Here is a 17,120-nt window from a genome sequence, read left to right as displayed (position 1 = left end):
TCCTGGTGACAACACACAGTGCAGTATGAGCCCAGGTTGGGCATTAGGAATTAATTGGTTTCCAAGAGCCTGAGCACTTGAAGATTGCTTTGCCAAATACCCATGGAAATGCAGAAGGCTCTTTAACTAGCAGCCATAGCCCACTCCACTTCCTGGAACAAATTAAAATCTGTTCATAGCCTTGGGTGGCCTTGCCCTCAGTGCCTAGTTCTGGAAGCAAGGGAAGTGATGTGGTTCACACTGCTTCATTTCTCAGCAGTGATATCTGCTACGAAGGTGAAGGTTGTACATTTGGACTCAAAGAGCAACACACTGTGTTTCCTACCCAGGGACAGACAGGAACAGCCTCCATACTGTGTGTCTGCCAATAAGCAAACTCGTAGTGAATTCCGCAAGTTCATGGGTGAACAGCCTGAAAAATACGATTATGTCCGAGCCCAGGTGAGTGGAAGCAGTATCCTGGGTGCATGTGTGAGGAAGTGGGAGGTGTCTGGGCTGGATCCCAACACTTGGGAATAAATGGGAGTGGAGGACAGCTGCAACCTGACTGTCCAGGGCCAAGGCCATAGAAGACTTTTTTTCTACTTTTTGCCTGGCTTTGGGTGGTTTTTTGAGTTGCATGACCTGCAACTTGGGTGGGGAGAATAGATGGATAGAATACATTAGTCCTTGCTTTGTTCCCTTCTATTGCTTCTCACACAACTTCACTTCGAACCTACTCATATACTACGTTAATTTATTTATTTATTTATTTATTTATTTCATTTCTATACCGCCCAATAGCCGAAGCTCTTTGGGCGGTTCACAAAAATTAAAACCAAACAGCACACAATAAAACAATTTAAAATATATAGAACATTAAAACCACAATATAACAATACAACCACAATTGTTAAGCATCTATGGCCCTCCTCTGAGGGCTTCTTCCCAAAGAAGCTTGGTGTCAAGGAGCTTCCTGGCGGCCTCTTTCAGTAGACTCCAATAGCCAACTCAAGACACAGATGAAAGGATTCTTTTCAAAGCTTGAATCCTTTTACAACTTAATGACTCTTTCTGATGCTAATCACCAGCGACTAAAGCAAGGTACAGCAGAGTGGCCTAAGCTTCAAATAGGCAGTTGATCCCCATTTGAAAGAGAGTCACTTGAAGACCCAGAACGTATGGGCTAGGGAGAGATCCTCCCTCTTTCCCTTGGGTCCATGGGAGGCAGCAGTTGCTTGCGCGCCAAATGGGCACTACGCCTCCTTTTTGTGCCCTCCATTGTTCGTCGCTCTCTGCATCTGTGTCGAGCATCTAGCAAGCCTCGTTCCCTTACTTTCTCACGGCTAGGATCACTATCTACCTCAGGAATGCCAGCAGGAGGAATCTCTGCCAGGTGCTGAGCCTGTGAGGGATGAGCTGGCCCCTCTCCCATGGATAGCTGTTCCTCCTCCGAATCAGAACTGCTCTGGGGCTCTATGGGCTCAGTTTCCACCCTGATACTTGGAAGGTGGCAACAAAAGAGAGGGCCTTCTCAGTGGTGGCCCCCCCATCTGTGGAACAAGCTCCCTGATGAGGTCCACCTAATGCCAACATTATTATCTTTTAGGCACCAGATTAAGACCTATCTCTTTTCCCAGGCATTTGGCAGCACATGATGAGTTTTAATTTGTCTTGAATGTGTCATTAGTTATGAATGACAACTAATGACAAAGTTGTTTTTCATTATATGTCTGTGTATATTGTCTGTGTGCATTTACGTAAATGGCTTTTAAACTTTTTATATTGTATCTAATGTTTTAACTTATGTAAACCGCTCAGAGAGCTTCAGCTATGAAGTGGTATAGAAATGCTAATAATAATAATATAATTTGGGGAGGGAAGCTACTTGGACCCTGCCACCCACCTTTACATATTTCTCCTTTACATATTTCTGTGGTGTCACACACACAGTGCACATTCATTTCTTTTAACCAAACATTTACTGAATAAGCATTGATCTGCTAAATGGAAGGTGTCTTTGGGTATGTGTATGGAGGATGTCTTTGCATGTTTGTTTTAATTGTCCAACTAAATATCATCTAAACATGTTATTGGAGTCCACTGGGGAAGGAAAAAATGAATTTGGATGGTGTCCAGGGAGTGTGCACCCAGCAGTTGAGTGGGACGACATACACAGGACAAGGTGAAAGTCTATGCAGGGGTCCCTAACATGGTGCCTACTAAGCTTTTTTTGCTCCCTATATAAGCCTATGGACGATTCCTCACTTGAAGATTGCTTTGCCAAATACCCACAGAAATGTAAAAGACTCTCCAACTAGCAGCCCTATCTAGTTGTATACGGAGTGAAAAAGCCTCCCTGCCCAACAGTGGCGGCGGGGCGGGGGGGGAGTCCTTCTCCCTTCAAGGACTCTAGAGCCAGCCGGGTCCTTGGTAGGGGGTGGATGTCACCCCCCCTGCCCATTTTCAGCAGGGGGGGCTTTTCACTCCCTTTACAAACCTTTGAGGAATAGCTCCGTAGGCTGGTTTAGGAGCGATAAAGCCCCCTTGCCAAAAAGCGACTGTGTGTGTGTGTGTGTGTGTGTGTGTGTGCGCGCGCGAGAGAGAGAGAGAGAGAGAGAAGTCCCCCCCAATCAAGAACCCTTGAGGCAACAGGGTCCTTGATGAGGACTGGATATCACCCCACCACCACCCATGTTCAGAATGCAAATGAATAGAGAAATTGCTCCATTCAGTTGCAAGGGGGTGGGAAGAGTGGGAGAGAAATAGGAGCCAGAGAAAGGCAGAGAGACAGAAGAGCCAGCGGAAAAGGTGGGGGGAGAACGAGTCCCGAGAGAGATGAAAGAAAGCTGCAGGGAGGGGGTGTAGGGAGAGAAGGAAAGAGGAGCCAGAGAGAGAAAGGAGCGAGTGATAGAGGGGAAGGAACAGCAGCCAGGGGAATGGGAAAGAAGGAAGGGGAGCAGGAGACAGGACCGGGAGACATATGGAGGGAAAGAAAGAGGAGTCAGAGAAAAAGAAAAGCACCAGAGAGAGAGAAGGAAACAAAGAATAGCCCCAGAGTGAGAGAGAAGCCATAGTGGGTAGCATGCACATGCACACACAGATAAGGGGGTACTCCTAACATTTTTGTGGTTCCCCCCGCCCTGCAGTCAGTTTCTGACTTCCTCAAAATGCCAGATGCGCTCACGAGCCTAAAAAGGTTTGAAACCCCTGGTTTAGTCCCTCCGAGGCTCATTTTGGCCACTTGATGCTGGGACCTGCCCCTGTACTGCCTGATCTACATCTACATTGTAACCACAGGTCCCCGGACCCCTAACAGCTGAAATGGAGGCTAGGCAGGCAGAACGCCGCAGAGCACAGAAGGCCCAGCGGAAGCAGCGTGAGAGAGAGGAACGAGAGGCACAGCAGCTGTTGGAGCAAGAGGAGGATGAGAAAAAGCGTTTTGCCCTGCTAAGTGACCGTGAGAAGGTGAGGGCCTAACATTCTCATGTGATTCAAGCAAAAGGGTGGCTTAAAAGGTGGCATTCACTTCTGTGCTTACATCCATTAAAACTTTCTGCTGTGCTGATAACTCCTTTTTTCTGGACAAGATAACTTACCATCTTCTCTTGAGTGATGATCCATTTCTTTGCTGCCTTCTGCCAGACATCTCCACTGAGATGTTTTATTTGTATATGTCTTTCTTGCCCTTTCTCTGCCCACTTGTGCAAAAAAATGATTGATTCTTGAAGGTCTACTTAACATGTCATGCTGGGATGTACCCTGAACCCAAAAGAGGCATGTCTGCCTTTTGTGTAGGCGTGTGACATGGCCTACAAGTAAGAAGGAACTCCCAGGATGGGAAATAACCTGCTTTGTCTGTCCTACTTCCTGAGGCTTCACCCATCAGCCAGAGTTACAGTGAGAAGGGATTCAGAACTTGCTGCTTTGTGCCAGCCTGATCTTGCTATAGAGAAACATATACTCTGGCCTTGATTAGTTTAAGATTATAGGGCATCTCTACTACAGTACTTGCTAAAATACTCCCCCCCCCCCCATTTTGGGGATGATCTCTGGTGCAAACTGTTCTAGTTTAGTTTTTGTTCTGTTTTAAAAGTCAAGCAGCTCCCTTGAATAAAAGTGGCTAATTCTGACTTGGTCAGTGTCGTAGGCAGATTCCTTCCATAGTTTGGCCCAGCTGGGACATTCCTGCACAGCAAGCTGGCCAGAACCTCTGAGGTTGACTATGTACAGAGGGATGGAGGCCCTTTTCCTTTTTAACCCTGGGGGCTAGGTTTTTTTTTTGTTCTTAACAGCTTGTTTTTTCTTATAGCGTGCTCTGGCGGCTGAGAGGAGACTTGCTTCCCAGTTGAAGGACTCCGGTGCATCTTTAAGTAATACCAGGTACCTTGGGAGAGCGGTGCCTTCATTTTAGTATGTTCTCTAACTACAAGGCTACATGGTGCTGTCTCTTTGGTTTCTACAGGCGCTGCTGGCTTTGTGGGGAGTCACTGCTGGGCCGCATTCCATTCCATTACCTTGACTTCTCTTTCTGCTCCGTAAGCTGTCTGCAAGCTCATCGACAAGGGAAAGCTGCCCCGTCCTAGCTGAGGGGATTCAGTACCAGTGGACTATACTTGCTGTACTCTGAATGGAAATCCTACTAAATGGTTGCTGTCACTTGGGTGGGAGAAGGGAGGACAGACCTGAGTAGCTGCTTCCATGTATCCCATAGGAGGTTAACATGGGTAGCTGGTGCCTATTGAGAAAATTTTCTTCCTTTTAAGCCAGAAGATAAATGTTATATGTGCAAAGTGGGTGGAGAAGATATCTGACAGTGTCCAGGGGTAAAGAATATAGATATCCTCTTCTCTCCATTTGGAAAAGGGAGAGACATCGCCTATTCTAGCAGTGAATATACCAAAACTGGGAGAATCTGCCTAGAGTTGAGTACTATGAGAATATTTTTCTGGACCACAACCAGAACTATTTGATCATCTCTCATTTCCCTAAACAAAACAATGCCTGCAGGAACATCATTCTGCTGCTATGTCTTTGTGAAACATATGGCATCACAAGTTGTGCAGGATGGTTTAAGGACCAAGATAAAAACCATGGTCCTTTTTAATGTACACTACAGAGAATTTTGCTCTCTGCTACTGATGTTGGATGTAGGTTTATTTGTGCCTTGTCACCACTATATGCCACTTTGTATGTGTCTTACACTCATCAAGACTCATCATGTCTTACACCCTACTATTTTCACTGCATTGTCTGTCTAGCTTTGAACTGGAGCTATAAAACTGTTCTTTGTCCCTAAATCTTCTCTCCCCAATCCCTTGATGCACAGTGGAGAAATATACTTACCACAGAGCCATACCAGGCTTGTGTATTTTTAATTTGGAGGCTAATGCCTACAATACAACGTTAGGTGCTGAGATTCTGTCCTGCTGCACAGGCCTGTATGACATCAGCTGTGAGTAGTACTGAGGGAAGAGTCTGAGTACATAAACTGTCTTCCTAATAATCACAGTCCTGAGTGCTTTTTTACCCCCTCTTTAAACTGCAGTCTGACATACAAGAGCAGAGCCTTGATCTTAAAGAGTACCCTCTATTCATTTGACATAGGAATCAATGTTACAGAATATGTTGGTTTCAGGGAAATAATTTCTCTTACAGCTGCACTGCAGATCTCAGCAACTTCATAGCTGGATAGAAGTTCCTATTACTCCGTGTTTCTGTGGGTGGAGCTGTAGGTACCATTGAGAAGGGGCCGGTCAAGGAAGCGCACATTGGGCTTCTCTGGAGCATCCTGAAGTTCCAGAATCACAATAGTGTTGAGGGTTGAGCCATTGAGGAGTGGGCCAGGCACAAAGAGAGTTTGCTGAGGTCCCCGAGCTGGCCAGAACCGGCCCAAGTTAAAGCCATTGATCCAGAGCTGGCCCTGAGTGAAAAGACAAGAGGGACTCTTACAAGACAATACTTCTCTCTACTTAGATATCCCAAAACTTTGCTTAGTCACTTCCATCTATTGTTCCTCACCCCCGAAGCCAGGAAGGTCTGCTGGGGCAAGAGAATAAGCTTTACTAATGCAATGGTAAGCATGTTCTCTCAGAAAGGAGTCCCACTGACTTACTAGGGGGTAAGTGTACTTAAGACTACAATCCTGTCCATGATCTTAAATGCTTAATGGCCATCTGATCTTAAAACAGAGGAAAAAGGAAAGGCAAAACTATCTATTGCATACTTGTTCTTGAATCCTTTATACCTTTATACAGTGCCAAAACAGTAAATGCAGTGTAAGAGCTGCAGCTAGCTGTCTAGTTCTGACGAGGCCCCTGCCCCGCAGTTGCTGGAGAAATAGCATAGCTGCCTAGCTAGAGATTGGGCTCAAGAGTACCTTGCTCCAGCCTGGGAGTTTCACATAGGTGTCCTCGCTGATGCCAGGCGTTGTGAAGACACCAGTGTAGAAAGCAGGTCCTGTGGTCCCGCTACTTGATGGGGCAGTTGGGGGCCATGCATGGGCCACAGCTGAGTCAATGTCTAGGGGGTAGATGAGCCAGTCGCTGAGTATGGTGGAACCAAGCGTGAGATTGTGGATTAGACCCTGGGCAGGAGGATGGGATAAGACAGACTGGTTAGGTGCAGCCAAGAGTGGAGGAAGAATAGCATTTGTCCATCTTTTAAGTGTAAGAACTACAGCTCAGTTACTACTCATTTAGTGACCTTGCAAATAGTAGGACCATCAGCCACTACCCATGCATATCCAACATTTCCCCATCTGCTCCTTCTTGAAAGACCGTTACAAGGCTCAACGCACTTCCTCTTCTTAAAAGTAGGCTAGGGGACATTCCCCCTTGGGAAGAGCAATACTGTATCTGGTGATAGAAAAGGCACTGTTTTGCTACCCTGCTTTGAGGGCCAGGATAGCTCTGCAATGAGCCTTCTCTGAGTTGGAAACAGTGGATGCCAGGATGCATCTCTTGGCCTTAAAGTGTGAGAGTGATGAGAGCTACACACAACTCTCCTCTTGACTTGGCATAATTGCTCTGTAATAGGGAGGAAGTGCCTATGCGGGCTAATTTGCCAACACTGGAGAAGCAGTTAGAGCAGAAAATTGGTAAATAACCAACACAGAAATGCAATCTCACTGCCCCAGCACTCGTGCTTGGATCTAGTACTATTCACACTATTAAATTAAGCTGCAATAGAACTTGCAGTGACTGAAGCAGAGCTAAAAACCAGGCCTGTGCAGCTCTTACAGCCCATTTTCCTAAGGTAGGACAACATCCCAAAGCTCATGGAAGACCTCCACTTATTTCATTGTACTCTAGTCTCCCAACTCCAGCTGAGAGCTTCAGTCATTCAGTCTTGGCAGGTATCCTTGCTGGCTAGTGTTCAGCTTAGGCTAGAAGTCTGACACAGCCAGGGACGTCCTTAAAAGTCCGTCTCAACACAGCATGCCTCCAGCAGACAATAATGGAAGCATTACCTGTCAACCCACTATTCCAGAAGTAGCAGCCCCAAAGCTCCTGTCCAGATGTACCTTAAAATCACTGTTATTGGCCCCAAAGTTGATACGACCCATGTTCTCCACCAGCAGGTCCAACGTGTCCCCGAGCTGCCCAGATATATTGACCCCATTCACTCTGTCCCGTTCTAGTGTCCCCTTGTACTCCTGAAGAGGGAAAGGGAGAAACAGAATTAGCAGTCATCGTAGTTGAGGAGCACTTGCAGAGCTGAAGCAAAGCCCCTGTGTCCCCTGACAATCCCATGGAGATACTGTAAGCCACAGTGAGGGTCTGGGACTTGTTGCATTGTTGCAGTTAATTGCAGTGAATGATCACCTTCCCTGCCCACAAGGGAGACCTCCACTTTCCACCTTACTCCATTGAGAAGAATGTAGGCAAGATCATGGACCCCATTCTCAAGAATACTGAGCAGCTCAGGCTCCAGGATGTCATGTGGCAGAACAGTCCGGTAGAGCATGAAACCATGGGTCTGGAATACAGAACAGAAGCCCTCTCAGGTATGAACTACAATCCAGGTGACAAATAGGAAAGACCATCCCCGCTGGACTCTCACAACTTCTGATTGCTGACACGGACTCCTGCCCCATTTCTTACCTGTTTCACAGCCTCAAATGTGAGGGGGAAGGAGGAATAAAATGGCAGGGAAGGCGAGATAAGGCCTAGAACATCCAGCAAGGCCACACGCTACAAGAAAGAGGAAGAGTGGGAAGAGTTATTGTATTTAAATTATGTCTACTCTGCTTTTTTATTCTGAAGTGGCTGACATGAAAAAAATATAGCCCCCCAATTAACCAGAGAACAGCATTAAGAGCCAGCAGAAAACAATAAGCAGACTCAGTCATAAAATGCCTTCTTGAATAAATACCTCTCTTAAACACCAAATAAAAATGGGAAGAGTGAATCTATTGACATTCTGGAGGGAGAAAACTCCACAATGGTGGTACCACCACCAAAAAGGTCCTGTATCCCTATCTGGATATGCAAGGTATCTCATCTACCACCATAGAAGTTCCCTTATATTTCACCAGCTTCCATTTCAGTTCCTTTGAACTCCTCCCCACTTTGCTTTCTTGCCTTATCTACCTGTTCTTATATCTGATGAGATAGCTGATAGACAGAACACATTGGGGCTGTTTGCATGACACAATAGCCCACCGTGGGTTATTTAACCCACCGTGAGGTAAGGGGAAGGCAGCACAAATGCAGCCACCATTTTGAATATGCAGTTCCTGCTCAGAGCTTGTCATGTGTGAACCCCGCAAGTGTGGATTATATGAGAGTTAAACAACCCTCGCATAACCCTAAAACAGACAATGGGTTATGGGAGGGTTGTTTAACCCTCCCATAACCCACACTCGCCAGATTCACATGACACGACAACCCCCAAGTTAAACATCAACTTGGTGCTTGTGGGCACTGCAACTCATCAAAGGTTAAATAACCCATGATGAGCCATGGCATGTCGTCCACACCCAGTCACCATAGGTGCATGAGGGAGCGTGCAGGGGAACACAGCCAACCTCTCTACCAACCAAAGAAATTCACTTGTGAGGGAATGGCTTCCAGTTCTGACTCACCTGTGATAGGGTTACATAGCCATATGCAAACTTTGGGGTGGGGGGTGGCATTGGTCCTGTGGGCAGCACCTGAAACTGAAGTTAAAAAAATATGTCAACAGAATTGGGCCCCTGTTTCAGATGATGGCAGCTCCACACACAGCACCTGAAATGAAGAGCAGTCACTGTCTCAATCTAAACCATTTTACAGGGCTGATGTAAGGATAAAAGAGGAATGGTGGGAGTGAATCTTGTAAGCCACCTAGAACTCCTTGGAGAAATAAATAAAATAATAAATAATAAAAAGTAAACGTATCTTGTGTTTCTCTGCTGGTCTTCATGACATTGACTGGTGCTCAAAGAATGCATGTCCAGGATGCAACTGCAATAAGCCCCATTTAATTCAATGGGATGTCTCCGAGTAAAGATGCAGTGCTATTAAAAAATATCTCTCACTCTTTCACACGCATGTTCTGATTTTCACTCTCACTTGTCCCCTCCACACTATGCTCTAATGCTGGGCTGACACCCACTTATTATGTGAGACGTGTGAGTAAGCAAGCAGAAGTGCTGCGTTTCCTCCCAGTGTGTTTTAGTCATCCTCTTTCCTCTTCCTCTCTCTCCAAGCCAATAAGAGGAGATAAAGCAGTGTGCACACTTAATGTTAAATAAAGGAGGCAGGGCAGGTGAGCTGGAGATTGGGATGGCAGAACCCAGAAACCCATCTGCCACCCCGGAAAAGTAACCCCAAATTTGCCACCTGAAGCAGCTCACTTCACTCGATGGTAAGGTCAGGTCTGACCACGCACAACAGCACAGCTGAAGTCCTGAACTAGTGTCAATTCCACTCCTCTGTTCCCAAGAACCATGAACAGAACCGAGTTATAGTTCCTGATTTTTACTGGCAGTAAGTTACTGAATTGAGCACAGTGTATCCTGGTGTACATGCATATGTGTGTGCGCACGCACACTTCATACAACAGCCTGAATGATAAATAGCCCCTTTCAATCAGTATGAAGTGTTTCACTGCATCCCATGCACTGCCAAAAGAGTGCTAGACTCTTACCTTGCCAATGACTGCCTGGATGGCATACAGCTTGTCAGTAGGATCTCCAGCTTCTGAGAGAGGTGCGTCATAGTCATAGCTAGTAGTGATGGGATTGTAACCATCCTTGTAATCAGCACCTGGATAGAGAAGGCTGTGAGAATAAGGCAGGCTCTTGGACCTCTCAACGTAAGTGGGGTGGGGGGGCAACTTACGACTTTCCAGACGTTTTGGCCTACAACTTCCATCATCCCTCCCCATTGGCTGTGCTGGCTAGGGCTGATGGGAGTAGCAGGCCAAACCATCTGGAGAGCACACGCTGCCCATGCATCTTAATGCCACCACCCACCCACCCCAACCCAGGTGCCTCGACTCTGGCCAGAAACTAGGTTTCCCTAGTCTTGGCTGAGGCAACAGCCAGAAACTCACCACTCCAGTAACCAAAGTTGGTGCCACCCTGGAACATATACCTGTAAAAAGGCCAAATATCACAATAAGAGTTCCCCTGCCTTTGAAATAATAAGGCAGTTACAGGCAGGGGAGTAAGACAAAAAGAGATGGGAGCTAGTTAGTTTTGCAATGGGAATGCAAAAGTCTCTGGCCCAGAGTAGTGGCTAAAACTATGGACCTTACTCTTCATTCTGCAGGGAACCTTTGCCAGCTATGCAAATGGCCAAAGATAACAAGAGGTTACATACACAGACACACATTTCAGAGCAACTTGAGAGATTTGCAGAGGGCAAGGTGAAGCAAAGAGCCATGGGCTTGCACCTTGGAGCTAGCCCCCACTTTGTATTATCAGTTTTATTGCTTATGCCCCATTGCCCACTCTCCCCTATGGCCTCACGGTTACATGTTGACGTTGGCCTCCAATTCTAGTATCTTCTGCAGGCCCTGAGCCACGTCCTTGGCATGTTTTGTGGAGTGTGGCTCACCCCAATAATCCAGCCAGCCTGTGTAGTACTCAGAATTCACCTAGGAGGAAAGCAGAATCAAAACCTTTATGGAGCAGGGGCAGTTAAGTAATTTTCAACATTTTTAGTGAAGCAGCAGGGTAAAAGATATCAATTTTTCCCTTGCCCATTTTGGAATCTCACTGTACAGGATGAAGATCTCTTCGCACCTGTAATGGCCAAGACAGTCTATATATTGTGAGAGCTGGTTTCATTGCAACACAGGCCAATTAGTCTGATAAGGCCCTCAGAAATGCCTACCAAAAGGTAGGATTGCTCTCGATGATCCTTTGAGCCTGTAGGTCTGGCATCATTAATAATTCAAAGAAGTAAGCCAAGTTCATAACCTGTCAAGAGACTCTTGAAAGCACTTGATTGCAAGCTTCATGGTGTCAGCACCAGCTAAGTAACCACGTGAGTAAAGAAGGATTTAACACTTCAGTACTCTTGATTCTCTGAGTACCTTGGAAGATGCTAGGGAAGGGACATGGCAGTCAAGCAGACAACATGAGAGGTGGAAACAAGCCAGAGTCTGGCCTAGAAGAGACGTGGCCAGATTATTTTGAGAGATGGGTGCTCAGGAGGAGTAAGCATTACTGAAGACATGGGATGCCATCTTTCCATAATTCAAGGCAAGGACCTCTCACCAGTGGCCCCTTCGGCTCAACCAGTCGCTGCTGCTCAAATGCCTTTGTCACGTTCTCATCTGTTAAAGGGCAAAGATAAGAGCAGAAATCAAACCAAGACTCCTTCCTGATTCTTGCCAATCCCATCAGAGCTCGTCCAGGCTTGCACTACCTTGTCCAAAGTCCACAGTGGCATAAAGGCCCTGCAGCGTCCCACATCGGAGCTCGGACTCTGAGGTGCCATCAGTGGTGAAGAGCACAACTTCGTTGCCAAGGTGGGCACGAAAGGCAGCCAGTAAGTACCGCAGATAGTCATAGTCGCAGGCATAGTAGCTCCCATATTCATTCTCCACCTGCCTGGAGAACAGCAAACATTAAAGAATGGTGACTCACAGCCCTTACCCTGCCTGAAGGAGCAGATTTTTATAAGCCTTCGTACAGACTTCATCTGTCAAACATTAGGTCTACTGAAGTGGTGCCCAACCCTTTTTACACCAGATGCTGGTCACCAAAGTAGGTACAGCCCCACTCTTCATTAAGGAGACAAACATGATATTCTGAAAGCCCCAAGCCCCTGATGTGGCCGAAGGGTTTTATTGTTAACAATGCCCCTCTAGCTTGACAGTGAAAGACAGGTATGAAGCGACGGTTTAAGGTATATGAATCCTACCTGGCACTCCACCCCACCCATGCTCCATCTACAGTCCATCAATGCTCTTCTGCTTTCTGCTATTTGTCACAGAGCCCGCTATGAAGTATTGCCAAGATCAAAGATAGAAGGATAATGAGTGGCTGCTCACTGCATTGCCACCATCAGAACTTTCTGTGCAAGGGACAGGCCAATCAAGATGGCAATTCTCTTAAAGGGTAGTCAGTGCTCAGGCAGGGGCAATGAAACCTTGGCTGGCCTGTCTCTTCCACAGAAAGTCCTAGTGGTGGCAATGCAGTAGTGGCTTTTATTTTCCCTCAGCTGGATACTGCACACACAAGTGCACACAAATGTACACCAGCTCAACAAGCTAACTTTGCATGCCTCTAGTTAGCTGTTCAGGAAGCCACTAGAGCAGTAGTGGACGTCCTGAGGACCTCCAGATGTTGTCATACTCCAACTCTCATCAGCCCCAAGCAGCATGGCCAATGGACAGAGATGACAGGAGTTGGAGTCTAACTCATTCTGGAGTTGCCCACCCCCACACCCTGGAGGCACAGACAGGAAACATAATGCCGAAACACCGCACGCACCTGGACACTGATGATGTTGCCACCATTCTGATAGAGACGGGGCTTAATCTTAGGCAGTAAGACATCCAACCATTTGTCCACAGCTTTCAGGAAATCTGAGAGCAGAAAGCAACTCACTCAACCAAGGACCGGGGCACTACTGCCCAATTCCCAACATAGTTGTTAAGAAAAGAGTTGGAGACTGGTACTGTGTAGAGAGAAGAGGTTTGAAAGTCCCTTTCGGCCATTAAACAACATATTTTACTTCTGCAGGCGAGATATGGAAGCTGGGAAGCCCAGATGATTGTCCTTCTAACAGCTTGGTGTAGACAAGCCAGAACCAAAACAAAGTTACCAACAATCTAGGGAACTGAAACTGAGATCCAGAGTGCCTGTCTCTCCCCGCACCCCCAATTACAATGTTCCTTCTTACCTGGATTAGATGTGCGCAGGATAATGCCTGGGTTTGCCAACAGCCACGATGGAAGGCCGCCCTAGGAAAAAAGGTCAAGAGGTCAACCTCCCTCACCAATAAGGCCTGAGTGTGTAGGTGCTCATCCCCTGATCCAAACAATAAGTACTGGTGGAACTGGTTGGAAGGTGAGAATCCATAGTGGCAAAAGCAAGTTTGAGATTCATTATCATAAAAGTAGTTGCTGACGTCACGAAAGCAAATGGCAGCATCCATACAAAAAATATACAGCAAGAAAATTACAAGATCAAAACCCAAGAAAGATAAGGAAGGAGAAGAAAAGGAGAGAAAGATTGGTCAGTGAAATAGCAGGAGAACCAGGAAAGGATAGTGTGATAGAAGGCCAAGGCACAGGAGGAGTTAAAAAGAATGAAATGATAGACAGTTTACTCAGAGGAGAATGGCAGTCATGTGGGCAGAGATGGGTAGTGTAGAATAGCAATCAAATGCAGCAAGTGAGTCATAACTCATCTGAATCTTTTGCAGAGCCCTCACCATTTCCCATTCAGCACAAATGTAGGGCCCAGGTCGCAAGATCACCAACAAGCCTAACTGTTCTACCAGGTCCAGGAATCCCTCCAGGTCTCTGTCTCCAGAAAAGATGTAGCTACCAGGCAGTGGCTCATGGTAGTTCCAGGGCACATAGCTGAGGGATGAAGGTACACATTTCAGTCTGAAATAGAAGCCTTGAGACAAGGAGGATACTCCCTAGTAGAGAGGTGCCGAACCTCAGACCTGGGGGCCAAATCCAGGCCTCCTGGGGTCCTAATTTGGTTTCCCCAGATGGCCACACCCCTTTCCTGCAACCACCAATTGTTTGGTGGTTCTCCAGCTTTTGTGCAGTTCCCCCCCACCCTTCTAAAAGGTTGAAATGCCTCTCCTAAGGCTTAGTTACTGGCAGTAAAAGTTTTAAGCTAAAATATGCTGGTATTTATGGCTCCACCTTGCCTTTGGTCCTACCCACCACTGGAATGCAGCCCCCAAAAGTTTCTCTGAAATAGAATTTGGCGCTTGGACTGAAAGAGGTTCTGCACCTTGCCCTAGGAGATATCTGTGGATAAATAAGGCAGGAATCTATTATGGCTGTGGCCAAGCCCTACACATTACACATATTTCGTCTTTTACTTATTTTATTTACTTATTAGTTTTATTAGCCACCCATCTGGCCGACTATTCAGCCACTCTAGGCGGTATACAATACTAATAACACGAAATACAACGAATTTACATAATCAACTGAACAAAACAACACAACAAAACAACACCGCTCTAAAAAACCCTAACCCATCCCAAATGCCTGCCTGAACAGCCAGGTTTTAAAAGCCTGGCGGAAGCAGTTCATCTACATGATCCAATTCCAGTTTTTCAGTCCAGTATGTCAAAATATCCAAACAAAAGTGGGGGTGGGAGAAAGACATGAACAAAGATTTGTCTGCCCTGTTTTTCAAGTTGGGATCATGAGCAGAGATAATTCTCCTAATCCTAAAGGAAAGGTGGGCAACAACAGGCACAGGTTTGACATTTTTTCCTGCAGCCCTTTTTTCTGTATTCTAGATAGGGTGATATGGATATGTGTGCCATTGTTTGCAAAAGTGTTTGCTCATTTTGGCCCTGACCACAAGGTGCTCTAGGTCCTGGTAGGACCATGTGATACAGTCAAAGGCCTCCATTACTTGGGCCAGCTCCATTCTCACTCAGCATAAGTGCCGCTGTTCCAAAGGCTGACCAGAGTCTAAAGCGAGGAGCACCCACTGAGAAAGCTGCAGCACCTATGGGCAGTCTTGAGCCTCGAGACGCCACTGCACAGATTAAATACCAACATAGCCCCACTTCTACTTATCACTTACATCTGCACAGCATTGAGGCCACTCATGTACATCTTGAGGAGCCGATCTTTCCAATAGGCAGGTGGGACACGGAAGTAATGGATACTGCCCGAGATATAGCGAAATGGAACACCATCCTTGAGGAAGCAGTCATTTTCATAATCAATGCTGAAGGAACGGACCGCTGAGGTGGCCTGGCATCCAGGATGGGAGCGGGGAAGATAACATAGTTATTTTTATATAAAACTGCAACACTGCCCCATCCCTTGCTACGAGGATCAGATAAGGAGCATCACCCCCTGCTTTCTGTCACAGCAGGAGATACTCATGGATGTCATTTTCCTTGCCATGGAACCTGGGTAGTAAGGTTGACACTGTCTGTTCTCATGGGTATCTCTACAATGTCACTGCTTTGCACAGAGCTTCCTGGATTCATTGCATACTCAGCACACATAGACCTGGTTCACACAACACACCAAGCTCACCATGGGTTATTTAACCCATGATGAGCCAAAGCACGTGCCAGGCATGAATATGCAACCCTTGATGGTGTTGTCCAAACCCAGCCACTGTGAGTTATTCAAGGATTAAACAGGCCTCGCATAACCCTCAATTTATAGTTGTTTAACTCTCGAGTAACCCATGGAGGCCAGGTTTGGACAACATGCCTCAACCCCATTGGGGGTTGCATATTCAAATAAGCCATGGTGAGCCCAGTGTGTCGTGAGAACTGGCCCAAGCAGTGCAATGTCCTAGTATGTAAGTACACATGGCATGCATTCCCCAAGTGCAGTCCAATACACAAAGGCATATCACATAATATATCTCTAAGTGCTTGCACATGCTCAACCGGCTCAAAATCTTCCAAGTTTAAATCTAATTTTCCAGTGAAGATTTGCACCAGAGGTTCAAATCCTCTCCCCAGGCTCCAAGACCCTCCCAAGTATCCCTGAATTACTGGCCCATATAGGCCCATTTGCTGAATCATATCCTGGGGCTACCAGTGCTGTACCTTAACTTCTGCTGCAGTCACATACGTCTCCAGCCAGCGCACAGGAGAAAGATTTTGTCATTCACTTTATCTTGTCCTGACCCTGAAATCATCTGCACTACAGACTGCTCCTCACTGTTGCCTGATCCACCAGTAATATTACAGCAGCAGATAAAGCCATTCTGCCCTTGCTTTGTGGATAAAGGAGCAGCCACCATTTTCTTGACTGCAGGGTATTTTAAATAAGCAGGATGGATATGCTCCATACTGGGGTACTCCCAGATAATTATAACCACATAAGAGCTCAATTCTGTAGCAGAGCAGACATTCTAATGACAAGAGACAGAATAACAGGTGGGGAATGGGGGAGAAGTTCCAGGAATATCCAAGGAAGAGCTTGGGCTCAGTTTAATTGTGCGGAAAGTAAGGGGGGGGGGACCTAGAGCAACAGATACAGTTCCCTTAGATACCCTAAGATAAGAGTCATCTCTGTTGTTTCCCCCAAGGAAACACCCTCCCATAATCTCCTTCCTATTCCTTACCTGGAGTTGCAGGCCTCCCAACAATAACACCAGGGCATACAGCCACAGCCCCATCTCTTTGGCTACAGCTTCAGCCTGAGGCAAGGAGTAGCAGGGAGTCATCACATGACTAGTGAGTGGGCAGGCCCCGGCGCTTCTTCCAAAATTTGAAGATGACGCAAGCACAAACACTACATATTAGAAAGAGAAGGGAAGGAGGGAATATCCCTGCAACAGTATCCAGAGCCAGTGACCATGAATCAGAGGAGATCATGAGGCACCAAACTCCCACAAATCCAGAGACAAAAGAAGATCAACACGGAGGAACTGAAACAGAGAGGCTGTTTTCTCTACTCAGATTTCAAGGTCTGAGAAACACAGACTTCGAACTATCAGAGATAGACAATCATCTCGTGCT

The 17,120-nt window shown here is 46.5% G+C and overlaps 2 protein-coding genes across 3 annotated transcripts in view; one reads left to right on the top strand and one right to left on the bottom strand.

Annotated features, from left to right (window-relative positions):
• ANKZF1 (ankyrin repeat and zinc finger peptidyl tRNA hydrolase 1) overlaps positions 1-5,489 on the top strand; it is a 22,596-nt gene extending 17,107 nt beyond the window's left edge. For both annotated transcript variants that reach the window (XM_084805333.1, XM_084805322.1), the window contains 4 exons: positions 330-441; positions 3,280-3,447; positions 4,292-4,362; positions 4,445-5,489. In XM_084805333.1, coding sequence (XP_084661459.1) covers positions 330-441; positions 3,280-3,447; positions 4,292-4,362; positions 4,445-4,565 — 472 coding nt within the window. In that variant the 3' untranslated portion in view covers positions 4,566-5,489. The remainder of the gene's footprint in view (positions 1-329; positions 442-3,279; positions 3,448-4,291; positions 4,363-4,444) is intronic.
• On the bottom strand, positions 4,938-17,120 carry GLB1L (galactosidase beta 1 like). The gene is made up of 16 exons (XM_084805347.1): positions 16,724-17,120; positions 15,212-15,384; positions 13,860-14,010; positions 13,326-13,386; positions 12,914-13,008; positions 11,844-12,024; positions 11,693-11,751; positions 10,946-11,067; positions 10,522-10,562; positions 10,114-10,232; positions 9,068-9,142; positions 8,085-8,174; positions 7,846-7,959; positions 7,505-7,636; positions 6,359-6,565; positions 4,938-5,902 (listed from the first exon to the last, which is right to left on the bottom strand). The coding sequence occupies exons 1-16, from the start codon at positions 16,823-16,825 to the stop codon at positions 5,684-5,686; spliced, it is 1,941 nt and encodes a 646-aa protein (XP_084661473.1). The 5' UTR covers positions 16,826-17,120; the 3' UTR covers positions 4,938-5,683.

This window comes from Heloderma suspectum, chromosome 1 (assembly GCF_057233095.1).
Source record: "Heloderma suspectum isolate Gila_16-S chromosome 1, 16-S_ref, whole genome shotgun sequence".
Classification (NCBI taxonomy): domain Eukaryota; kingdom Metazoa; phylum Chordata; class Lepidosauria; order Squamata; family Helodermatidae; genus Heloderma; species Heloderma suspectum.
This window is presented reverse-complemented; position numbering and strand designations above follow the sequence as displayed.

Coding starts and splice junctions, on each gene's coding strand:
- GLB1L (XM_084805347.1), bottom strand. CDS start 16,825: ATGACTCCCTGCTACTCCTTGCCTCAGGCTGAAGCTGTAGCCAAAGAG. Junction 15,385..16,723: donor TGGGAGGCCTGCAACTCCAG/GTAAGGAATAGG, acceptor CCTGGATGCCAG/GCCACCTCAGCGGTCCGTTC. Junction 10,233..10,521: donor CAACTTTGGTTACTGGAGTG/GTGAGTTTCTGG, acceptor TTCTCTATCCAG/GTGCTGATTACAAGGATGGT.